Source organism: Lynx canadensis, chromosome A1 (assembly GCF_007474595.2).
Source record: "Lynx canadensis isolate LIC74 chromosome A1, mLynCan4.pri.v2, whole genome shotgun sequence".
In the NCBI taxonomy this organism is placed as follows: domain Eukaryota; kingdom Metazoa; phylum Chordata; class Mammalia; order Carnivora; family Felidae; genus Lynx; species Lynx canadensis.
Genome location: NC_044303.2, coordinates 205,173,410 through 205,185,744, shown reverse-complemented (window position 1 = coordinate 205,185,744; position 12,335 = coordinate 205,173,410). Strand labels below are relative to the sequence as shown.

Genomic DNA, 12,335 nt, shown 5'->3' with positions numbered 1-12,335 from the left:
CAGCAACCGCATCCACTTTTGGTTTTGTGTAGTTGGTGCTAAAGCTGAGCATTTGCAGCAGCCCAGGGAATACCATCAGTCGTGAGTTTAGCCAAACCATTAGTGAATCAAAAACCCCATTGATCTAGTGGCTTTCTTTGGGCATCAGAGTGAGGGAGCAACCTTTTTTTTTTTTTTTTCCCATGTAGAGCCAAGAGGTCAATTGCTTTCTTGAGTATCTTATTTTGAGAAATGAGCCTTATTTTGAGAAATGAGACTTAGTGGGCTTGTTTTACCTTGTTATTCATTAAAGTCCTAGTTGATGTGCTCCCAAATGGCAATATCAGGCTAGAGAGCCTCAAAGCCTCACTGAATCAGGCATCAGTTTCAACAAGAGCCCAACAGCACACTGATCCTTTCTTTTCAAAGGGAGTGTGCTGTGCAGATGTGTCAGGGAATTGACCAGTACAAAACTACAAGGTCTACCTTGTGGGTGGAGCCTGCCTCCCTTGGTCAGAAGCTCTACTCTGCAAAAGCATCAGTGTCAGACTTGTAGTTCAGAGGGGTCATTAAGAGTTATAGGACCTCCGAAGTAGAGAATGTACCACAGCTTGATGGACAACTTCCAGTGCAGCCTTTTGATTAGAGCCCCACTTAGAAGATGCTGATTTGCAGGTGAGCTGATACAAAGAAGTAGGATGCCCAAGTGAGGTACATGCTGTCTCCAGTAACCCCAAAAAGTACAATAAGATGCTGATCATTTTTAGTAGGGAGAGGAAGGAGGTGAAGGAACAGTTTTTCTTTTACTGCTGGAGGGATTGGGTGTTGTGAATCTACTCACTCCCAAGAAACTTCACTCGGTGAATAGGCCTCTGAATTTTGTTGGGGGTTTATCAGCAACACCTACTGTTGGAGGTGTGCTAACACTGAAATCAAGGCCTTTGAGACAGACTTATAGCTTATGAGTCAACAGGACATCCGTATAGTGTAAACTTTGGGCATCACAAGATAGAGACACTTGTGCTAAACCTTGACCAGCTGTTGGTGGCAGGGGAGTTTCTTCCAATAGCTCCTCTCTACCTGTGGCTCTTTTCCGTTTGGGACAGTCTATCTCTGGTACTTACAGAATAGAGCAATGTAAATACCATACCAATTCCTGCTATACATTCAGATGTCAAGGCAACACCAGTATGTAGAATCGGCTCTACCCACAGGGTTAAGACAGCCTCCCTTTCCTGCTGTGAACTTTGCCTAAACCCCTAAACCTTGAATGTAAGTGCCTCCTCTCCCTGTGATAGGATGGTTAGTTGGACACCTGAATCTAATGGAGCCATGAAAGTTTGAGTCTCTTCCATTTCTGAGTTTCCCTCAGCATACTTGGATAGGTATATGGGGGTCTTCACTATACCCTTGGAAACAGGGAGACCTTGGCTCCACCCCTCATTATCTTCCTCCAAGCTGGTGAAGTCAAGGCATCAGGCGAGGGGAGGTAGAAGAGAAAGAGATATGGAGGGAGAAAGTAACTCCATGCCAGTGAGCTTTAAAGTGTGTACATTCAGGGTGCCTGGCTGGCTCAGTCGGTTGAGTGTTGGACTCTTGATTTCAGCTCAGGTCAGGGGGCCAAGCCTCACATCAGGCTCTGTGCTGAGCACGGAGCCTGCTTAGGATTCTTTCCCTCCCCAACTCGCACTCTGTTTCTTAAAAAAAAAGTATACCTTAATCCTAGACATTTGCTGCCCTGTTGTTATAAAACATCTCTTATGTTTTTACCTGGTTTTAACATAAAAGTTGGGATTTTCAGGAGGCTTGACCACAGGAATTTATATTATTTTGGATTCTTATTCCCCAGTGACTCATCTTCATGAGCATTGTAAAATCCAGTTGGCAAGAAGACTTACTAGACAGTGCTTCATCACGGGAGTTTGTCTCCGAGAAATCTCCCCAAGAGCACCATGGCACCTTTATGGCAGCCAGGACACACTGCAGGAAAAAACCCGAGACCTTTTACTGTCCTCTCCAAATGAATCTAAGGTAGATGTGACACTGCAGGAGAGAGAGCCCTGCCCAGGTGTTGCCATTCTTCCTTGGCAAGCATCGTGTTGCCCTTCATCTCTCATGTGGACCAGCCAAAGTTCTAATGACTCAACTTGTTTTTGTTAGTAGCAGTTGCAAATCTCCCTCTTGTCACCCTTGGTTTAGATAACTTGTCTGTAAAGGGGTGGAACCTTCTGTCTCCACCCCTGTTCCCACCTGTGGATCTTAGTTGTTTTGATGGATTGCACTTATGACAGACCACTAGGTTGGCAGAGAGGTCCTCTCCCAACACTGGGAGAGTTTGCAACAACCAGGAACCATTCGAGCATCTGTCCTTGAACCTACTCTCTAGTATTCATCCTGCAACCACCCTCCTAGTTTTTCCTCATTAATAGATGTTTTAGTTTTCTGAGGCTGCCCTAACAAAGTACCACAAACCGGGTATAACAGAAATTTATTGTCTCACAGTTCTGGAGGCTAGAAATTTTAAACCATGGTATTGGCAGGGCCATGTTCCTTTAAAAGCCTGTAGGGGAAGATCCTTCCTTGCCTGTTCTAGCTTCTGTGAGCCCCAGGTATTCTTGGCTTGTGGCAGTATGACTGCAGTCTTTGCCCACATCTTCATTCACGTTGCTGTCTTCTGTCTCTTTGTATGGCTTTCTCGTGTGTGTGCCCAAATGAACCTCTACTTACAAGGACGGAGTTGTATTAGAGGAGGCCCACTCTAATGACCTCATCCTTGATTACATCTACAAAGACTGATTCCCAAATAAGGTTACATTCACAGGTATGAGGGGTCAGGACTTCAGTATATCTTTTTGAGGGACACAGTTTAACTCAAAGCAGTCGGCGACTAAATGGAAGATGACGCATTGCCCACTTGATCGTGCAGTTTGGTCAACATGTTTATTGCCAGCTCCAATGGACTTCCTCAGATCCCATTAATTGCTCTGTGAGGCCTGATTCTTTGTCTTCTGGTAAACCTGCTCCTTTTCAGCATCTTGTCCTTGTTGCCAAAACCTGGCAAGAACTGTGACAGATCTGAGATGTTACCCTATTTGCAAGCCAACAGTTTATCCTGCACAGTTTTCATAGATACTGATAGAGGGTATGAGACTTTTAGGTTAGAAAGATTTTCTTTTTTGCACAGCAAGCAGCATGAGTTTTGTATTTGTGCCAGTTTTTCCTTCTCCCTCACAGGGGTGACATAGAGTGGCCCAGGTGAAAGCTGTGCATGTGGTTGGTTTACATCACAGCCGAAGAAACTCCAGCTTAGGAAGCCCAATCTTAGATAACGGGCTGCAAGCAAACCTGACTGACGTTGCCCAAAGGGGGATATTATTATATGGACAGTAAGCACAGCTGCCCTCTGCTCTAGAGGGAGCCATGCTCTCTGTCTTTCCAGATTGCTGGCTCTACTGCAGATATCTTTGAAGAGAGTCCAGAACAAAAGCTGTCAGTTCAGAAGATGTGCAGAAACATGAGACTCATGGATAATTGTCACCTAATAGTTATCTTCTTTGACTGTGTTTATTGGATTGTGGCAGTTCTTTTTATACTGTCTATATAAGACCTTTGGCAGACATACGTGTGCCCATGTTCTGGTCTGTGGTTTGCCATTTGTTTGGTTTGTGGCTTGCCTTTTTGTTAACTATTTCAAAGGGCAGAAGTTTTTAATTTTGATGAAATCTCTTTTGTTAATTTTTGCTATTAAGGTTTCTGTTTTTGTGTGCTATTTAAGAAATCTTTTTAATTTTTTTTTTTTAACATTTATTTATTTTTGAGACAGAGAGAGACAGAGCATGAGCAGGGGAGGGTCAGAGACAGAGGGAGACACAGAATCCAAAACAGGCTCCAGGCTCTGAGCTGTCAGCCCAGAGCCCGATGCGGGGCTCGAACTCACGGACTGCGAGATCATGACCTGAGCTGAAGTCGGACGCCCAACCGACTGAGCCACCGAGGCGCCTCTAAGAAATCTTTTAGTAACCCAATGTTAACAAAGATTTTCTCCTATTTTTTCTAGAAGTTTAATTGTTTTAGTTCTTCCATTAAAGTCTGTGATCCATTTTAATTAACTTTGGGGGTATGATCTGAAAGTGATGGTTGAGATTTATTTTCTCCATTTAAAGACCAGTTGTTCCAGTACCACTGTTAAAACATTCTTTCCTCCATTAAATTACCTTGGAGCCTTTTTTTCATAAATCAGTTAACTGAATAAGTGTGGGTCTATTGATGAACTGCATTCTGTCCCACGAATCTTCACGTCTTGTCTGTCCTTTCACCAGTGTCGCATCTTAACTCACTGCATTCTACATTAAGTCTTGAAATCAGGTAGTATAAGTCGTCCAAGCTGGTGTTTTGCCTTTCCATATAAATTTTACTTTGAGCTTACCAGTTCTTCCCAAAAGCCTGCTAGGAATTTGATTGACCTTACAGATTTTAAATCCATACATTATGTATTTCAGGAACAAAGAAAACTCAGCTCCACTAGAGGAAAATACCACAGGAAAAAGCGAGGCAAAAAAAAGAAAGATTGCAGAAACTTCAAATGTTATCACTGAGTCATTGCCATCTGCAGAGTCAGAACCTGTTGAGATTGAGGTGGAGATTGCCGAAGGCACCATCGAAGTGGAAGATGAAGGCATCGAAACGTTGGAGGAAGTGGCTTCTGCCAAGCAGTCCATAAAGTACATTCAGAGCACAGGTTCTTCTGATGATTCCGCCCTGGCACTGTTGGCAGATATTACCAGCAAGTACCGTCAAGGTGATAGGAAAGGGCAGATTAAGGAAGAAGATGGTTGTGCATCTGACCCCACAAGCAAACAGGTAGAAGGTATTGAAATTGTGGAACTTCAGCTGTCACATGTGAAGGACTTGTTCCATTGTGAGAAATGTAACCGTTCATTTAAATTGTTTTACCATTTTAAGGAACACATGAAATCACACTCCACTGAGAGTTTCAAGTGTGAAATATGCAATAAAAGGTATCTTCGGGAGAGCGCATGGAAACAGCACCTCAACTGTTACCACCTCGAAGAAGGTGGAGTCAGTAAGAAGCAAAGAACTGGGAAAAAAATTCACATATGTCAATACTGTGAAAAACAGTTTGACCACTTTGGACATTTTAAAGAGCATCTTCGAAAACATACAGGTAATTAGCAAATACTTTATGTTAAAAGTATATTTTTCCACATTCACTTCAGGTCTCAATGTCTAAATCCTTTTTTTTTTTTTTTTTTATTACCACAGAAACCATCTCCTGTTTTTTCTAATATGCAGGTTGAGTTCACATTGTTCTTTTGGTATTAGTTTGTTGAAATATTGATACTTTAAAAGCAAAATCAGTATCAACTTTGAAAGTAGTTGTCACTCTTGCACCTTGCCAATTTTTATATATATATATATATATTTTTTTTTTTTTTCCTGGTCCATTTTTATTTTTTTATTTTTTAAATACAATTTATTGTCAAATTGGCTTACATACAACACCCAGTGCTCATCCCAAAAGGTGCCCACCTCGATGCCCATCACCCACTTTCCCCTCTTCCCCACCCCCCATCAACTCTGTTCTCTGTATTTAAGAGTCTCTTATGGTTTGCCTCCCTCCCTCTCTGTTTGTAAGTATTTTTCCCCTCTTCCTTTCCCCCATGGTCTTCTGTTCAGTTTCTCAGGATCCACATATGAGTGAAAACATACAATATCTGCACTCAGCAGACTGACTGCACTTAGCATAATACCCTCCAGTTCCATCCACGTTGCTGCAAATGGCCAGATTTCATTCTTTCGCACTGCCAAGTAGTAGTCCATTGTATATGTAAACCACATCTTCCTTATCCATTCGTCAGTTGATGGGCATTTAGGCTCTTTCCGTAATTTGGCTATTGTTGAAAGTGCTGCTATAAACACTGGGGTACAGGTGCCCCTATGCTTCAGCACTCCTGTATCCCTTGGGTAAATTCCTAGCAGTGCTATTGCTGGGTCATAGGGTAGTTCTATTTTTAATTTTTTGAGGAACCTCCACACTGTTTTCCAGAGCAGCTGCACCAGTTTGCATTCCCACCAGCAGTGCAAGAGGGTTCCCGTTTCTCCACATCCTCTCCAGCATCAATAGTCTCCTGATTTGTTCATTTTAGCCACTCTAACCGGCATGAGGTGGTATCTCAGTGTGGTTTTGATTTGTATTTCCCTGATGAGGAGTGACATTGAGCATCTTTTCATGTGCCTGTTGGCCATCTGGATGTCTTCTTTGGAAAGTGTCTCTTCATGTCTTCTGCCCATTTCTTCACTGGATTATTTGTTTTACAGGACCAGTTTTTATATTTTTAAAAGAAATACGTATAACACAGCTTGTGATTACTTACCAAGGATGATAAATTATGAAATCCTAATTATAGGGAAACTTCACTGTTCCTTTTTTTACATTTCCTATCTCATTTATATGTTACATAGATCAATATGTTTACAAAAATCCCTGGCATGTTTATCCATTTGTGTACACTTGGTCACCTGTTATGACCTGGTGGTGAAGTAGTCAGCATATGTTCATCTTCCCACCCCTCTCCGAGGGCACACAGTGTTGGCACTGATGGACAGCAAAGGGGATGAGAAAGGTAAAGTCTTTTACTGCCTTCCTCGTGGGAGCCATCTCAGGCATGCAGGAGTGATTCCAGGGAGTGTCCCACTGGGCCTCTGGTCCTTATAGCTCTGCATCCATCTCCTGTGCCTGTTTTTGTCCTGTCAGACACCCCGTCCTTCTGCCTCTCAAGCCTCTTTGCTAAGTCTGCTGTGCCACACACAGGAGCTTCTGCCAATGCTTTGAATCTCGGGTGTGGGGAGAGCAGTGGATAAGATGTGCCAAGTGTCAGACTCTGGACACGCGTTCCCAAGTTCTCTGTGGTGGCTAATGCTATCTAGATTGTTTAATACAGTGAAGACAACACAGGCGTTCCATACTATTCAAAATCTTTCTCTTTGCTGGAGTTTGGAGAATTTTGAAGCAATTTTTTCATAGATTTCCTTGCTGTCCTGAGTTGCTTGCTGTATACTACTTGAAATTGAGGAAGCGGATAGATTCAGATAAATGTGGCATCCCTCACTTAAATGTTTAGTATCCATACTCAGGGACTGAATAAATGCCTAGGATCAATACTTAGTGGTTACATGAATAGCAAGAGAATCTCCTACTTTAATTTCATCTAGTATAGATGTAAAAAGCTTTAGGGTACTGGTTTGGGTAACAGGTGTTTATGAAACCTTTTGGGAAAATGCTTTCTGATTTTCAAACATAGAGGTATATTGTATATTTAGAAACTGCCTATAGTAATAGTTTTTAGTCCTTAAAACAAATAGTCATCTATTTTAATGTAGTTCTGCAAAAACGATCGCTATACCATTAAACTAGTAAATAAATGTTAATTGGTAACTAGTGTGTTTTAATAAGGGTTTCCTGTGTCCCAACAGATAATCAGTCACTTTCATATTATTTTCTAGCATTGTAAAAGTAGAAGCAATTGTCTCTTTTACCTAAAACATAACCTGATAACTTGCCTGTTGAAAACAGGCAACACAGACTATTTTGGAAGTTAAAATGTGCCTTTCAAGTCCTATACGTTGTATTTTGGATTAAACACAGAATATAGAGCTAAAGTATATTATGTTGTATGTCTTTATCTTTAAAATTATGTGAGGGGCGCCTGGGTGGCGCAGTCGGTTAAGCGTCCGACTTCAGCCAGGTCACGATCTCGCGGTCCGTGAGTTCGAGCCCCGCGTCGGGCTCTGGGCTGATGGCTCAGAGCCTGGAGCCTGTTTCCGATTCTGTGTCTCCCTCTCTCTCTGCCCCTCCCCCGTTCATGCTCTCTCTCTGTCCCAAAAATAAATAAACGTTGAAAAAAAAAAAAATTAAAAAAAATAAAATTATGTGAGATAATTATGTTGTTACAAATTATAGAACTAGATGTCAATTTGAAGAACAGTTTAACACATAAAGCAAACTGAACTTTTGTTGGCATTTAACCTCAATTAACTGTATTAGTAATTAGTAACAAGATAGTTGCAGATGTGATCAGTGACTTGGTGAATTCAAGAGGAGCATAAGTAAACAGCTTTAAATTGTGCTTATGTTAATGAAGGATGGATCGTTTTTTGCTTATAACAAACTAAGTGTAAAGATAAGGAACAATCCCATTCCTGTTTTCCTACCCTCAAAATATATATAAATCCCCCTCAGTTTCACATTTTGCATACTTTTATTAGTTTAGTGGTTTGATTTCTTCAGTGTTCTTAAAGCATGCGCTATAATCTATGACTTGAATTGCAAAATTTTGGCTGTTACTTGTCCTCTGAATTATTTTATTTCCATTTGGAAAATAGTAATGGTAATGCCAACCTGCTAGGTCGTGGAGATAAGGAATTTTTAGAGTCTCTGCCTTCAAGGAGCTCACAGTTATGTTGGGAGAGACAAGCAGGCACAGTCACATGTGACGGGCTAAGTGCTAATAGAGGTAAGCACACAGTCTTATGGGAATGCCTGCCTGTACTGTTTGTTTATGATGGAAGAGACCAGGATGGTTTCCTGGAGTATTCACCCTATAATGACACCCAAAGGAAAAGGAGTTTGCCAGGAGATGGGCATTCCAGGCAAAAGAAATGAAGCATGCACAGGAATGAAGCATGCACAGGCATAGAGGAAAGAGCGTAAGCAACTTGTTTGGAATGCTGCTGGTAGGTTGAGGCTGGAGGATTGGGTCCAAGTTGAGGAATGCCAGCATGTGTAGCTGTTAGGAAGGGCTGCCCACATGGCATGCACTTAGGCATCATGGACAATCTACCAGTTGTTCAAGGGCAAGAGATGAGAAAGTGATGGGAGATAAAGCCAAGATCATATAGTTATTTTTCATAAGTGCTGTAAATGAATTCAGATTTTATTTTGGAAAACTGTGTCATTTTTTTTTTTCAACATTTATTTATTTTTGGGACAGAGAGAGACAGAGCATGAGCGGGGGAGGGGCAGAGAGAGAGGGAGACACAGAATCGGAAACAGGCTCCAGGCTCTGAGCCATCAGCCCAGAGCCTGACGCGGGGCTCGAACTCACGGACCGCAAGATCGTGACCTGGCTGAAGTCGGACGCTTAACCGACTGCGCCACCCAGGCGCCCCGAAAACTGTGTCATTTTAAAGAAGTTTAAGCCAGGATCACATTTCTGTTTTAGATGACTGGCAGGATAGAGTGGAGCGAGATGAAACCTACAAGGTCTGATTAAGAAGCTGTTGGAGCAATCTATGCAAGAAGGAGGGGCTGAGTAAAGGCAGTGATAGTGGAAGAGGGTTGGAAATGTGAAGAACATTAAGGAGGCAGAGTCAACAGGATTTGGTGACCATTGAGATATGGGGGTAAATCCTAGCTCTTTGGTTTGGGTGGCTGCATAGTTGGAGGTTTATTATTAATTTAGAAAAATATAGAAGGGTAAGCACTTCAGCGGTGGGAGGAAATACCAGAACTTTTGACAGATTTACCAGTGGGACACCTCATATGAAAGAGAACCTAAAGGTGACCTTTAATCATGTCTTTAAATGATTGTACCTCGTTTGCCAGAGAGGTAATGTGGAATTATAGAAACAATGTGGGTCTGGAAATCCTGACCTGACCCGAAGTCAGACACTTAACTGACTGAGCCACTCAGGGGCCATGGGTGGGTCTGAAAATCAGATTGGATTGCAGCTCCAATTCCAACATTTGACAGTATGATGAACTTAAATGGTCACTTTATCTCTGGGCCTCTTTCCTTGTTTGTGTAAGTAAGGGCAATAACTTACTTTACAGGGAAAAGCACTTTGCAGGCTACAGTCCACACATCTAAAGTATAATTAATCTGTTGCTATTTCTAGACTTCATCGGACTTACTAAGTTTTTAAAATGCAAAAGCTCAAATGACATAAAAGCTGAAATGACAATGAAAAATGAATCTCTTTTCTACTTCAGTAGATCTCTCCAAAAGCAGTTACTGCCATCATTTTCTTACTTATCCTTCCATATCTATTCTTTGCGTTTTTGAGTAACCATACACAGGCATGCACACAGAGGTTTTTTTGGGAAAAAAATAGAGGCATGTAGTACAGTGTGATGCCATTTTACACTATTTAAATTTTTTTTTTTTTAACATTTTTGAGAGAGAGAGAGGGACAGAGTGGGAGAGGGGCAGAGAGAGGAGAGAGAATCCCAAACAGGCTCCACACCCAGTACAGAGTCTGACATGGGCCTTGAACCCACAAACCGTGAGATTATGACCTGATCTAACCAACTGAACCACCCAGGTGCCCCTGAAGTCTTTTAATACATGAAAATTCAGGAATCTACTTTTTTTTTTTTTTCACTGTGGCTGCATGGTGTTTCAGTGTATGGGTATACCATAATTTATTTATATTGATACACATTTAGGTTGTTACTAGTCTTTTTTTTTTTTTTTTTTTTTTTTACGTTTATTTATTTTTGGGACAGAGAGAGACAGAGCATGAACGGGGGAGGGGCAGAGAGAGAGGGAGACACAGAACCGGAAACAGGCTCCAGGCTCTGAGCCATCAGCCCAGAGCCCGACGCGGGGCTCGAACTCACGGACCGCGAGATCGTGACCTGGCTGAAGTCGGACGCTTAACCGACTGCGCCACCCAGGCGCCCCGTTACTAGTCTTTTACTGTTACAGGCTATGCCTCAGTAAGCATACTTTTGCATATATCTTTGTGTACATGTTCAAGAGCAGAATTGCCAAGTCAAAGAATATGTACATTTTAAATCTTGGCATTGTTATGAAATTGCTATTTAAAGGAGCTATACCAATTTATATTTGTAGGTTTTATTTATAGTGAAAAATTATGTACTACTGAAACCACAAAACGTAACCATTGTATTTAGCAGTATCTTGCAACATTGGGGGATATGATAAGGAATTTCTGTACCAGCACTAATTCTAGGTGATTAGGTCTTTCTAATTTTCCCATCTCATGAACATTATACAAAAAACAGAGGGTTTTTTTGTCAGGGAAAAACTATAGCTCGAAGTAACTTGACTAGTATGAAGGTCACAACTAGGGTCTCATCACTGGGGCCTGTTTCTCTGCAAGCGTCATGCTTTCCCTTGAATCCTCTCTCTTCTTGCCGTACTCCAGACTGCTGGAGTCTACCTGTTAGCCTGCCAGTCCTTTCATATTTCTTTCCATCTAGCTTATTGCCCTATTTCTGACTTCTCTATCTTACCTTGTCCTCCTTGTATACAACTTGAATCACTTTTTCTTGTACTCTAAGCACATTCCCTTGGCTTTTAACCCACTTGCTCTAAAAAGGCCTCTAAAAAATCCTGGAATTATTGCAGTCAATTACCCCTACTCCCTGCTGAGCACTGTTGGAAAAAATTCATATCAGACCTTAAATTAGGCCTTTTTGGTGTCTGATTTAAAGCTTTCTTTGCCAGATTGCTATTTTGGGCCTTCAGTCCGATACTCAAGACTCTGCCCACACGTCACCCCAGCAGATGACATACCTGTCATCTTTCAAAACCCTCCATCCCCTTTACTGTACTGTTTTCATGGGCTTGCCTCTCATCCCACTGTAGTCTGGCTTCTAACCCCACCATATTACTTAACACTATTCCTACTAGAGTTAGTACAATCCCCTGTTGTTGTTCTACCTGACATCTCTGTTCAGTTTAGCACTGTTTACTGCCCTCATCTTCCTGAAATTTCTTAATTTCCGCAGTGTTCTTTCCTTCTGCTTCTGGCTGTTCTGTTTCTGTTCTCTTTGCTGCTTCATTTACCTGGTGTTTTAACTTGGTGTTTCATTGAGTTCTGTCCTTGATTCTGTTATCACATAACATACTTAGAGTTTTCACCACATCAAAGGTTTTTTATTACTATCTAAAGTAACTCCTGATCTGTATATCAGTCCACCCTCTATTTGACTTCAGAGGAGTCTGTTCAACTATTTACCAGACTTTTCCACCTTGAGTACCTTCAAATCAACAGATACAAAACTAAATTTATAATCTTTCTCAGTACACTGCATTCCAAACCTACTTGGATTTCTGTGTTCTTGATTCTGATTGGCATTCTAAGCTAGAGGTCTGAGAATCATTATTGATACCTTCTCCCTCTTACTCCTCACCCATGTTGTTCTGTACCTCTGTGTCTCTGCCTAGAATACATTTCCTTCTTTCCTTCACTTATTCCATTCCAGGCAGAATTAATCCCTCTCCTTTTGTGCTGCTGCCTTACATTTTCCATTGCCCTTTATTCTGAAACAGGTTTTCTACAGTACATTGCAGGTGTTTATTTGT

General features: G+C 41.6%; 1 protein-coding gene across 7 annotated transcripts in view; it reads left to right on the top strand.

The window, feature by feature from the left end:
* Positions 1 to 12,335, top strand: part of ZNF131 (zinc finger protein 131) — a 31,080-nt gene that overhangs the window by 15,303 nt on the left and 3,442 nt on the right. For 5 of the 7 annotated variants that reach the window (XM_030330398.2, XM_030330404.1, XM_030330363.2 and 2 more), the window contains one exon: positions 4,479 to 5,164. In XM_030330398.2, the coding sequence (XP_030186258.1) occupies positions 4,479 to 5,164 (686 nt within the window). Of the gene's footprint in view, positions 1 to 4,478; positions 5,165 to 12,335 lie in introns of those variants that run through there. The other 2 variants (XM_030330411.2, XM_030330418.1) reach the window with 2 other exon arrangements.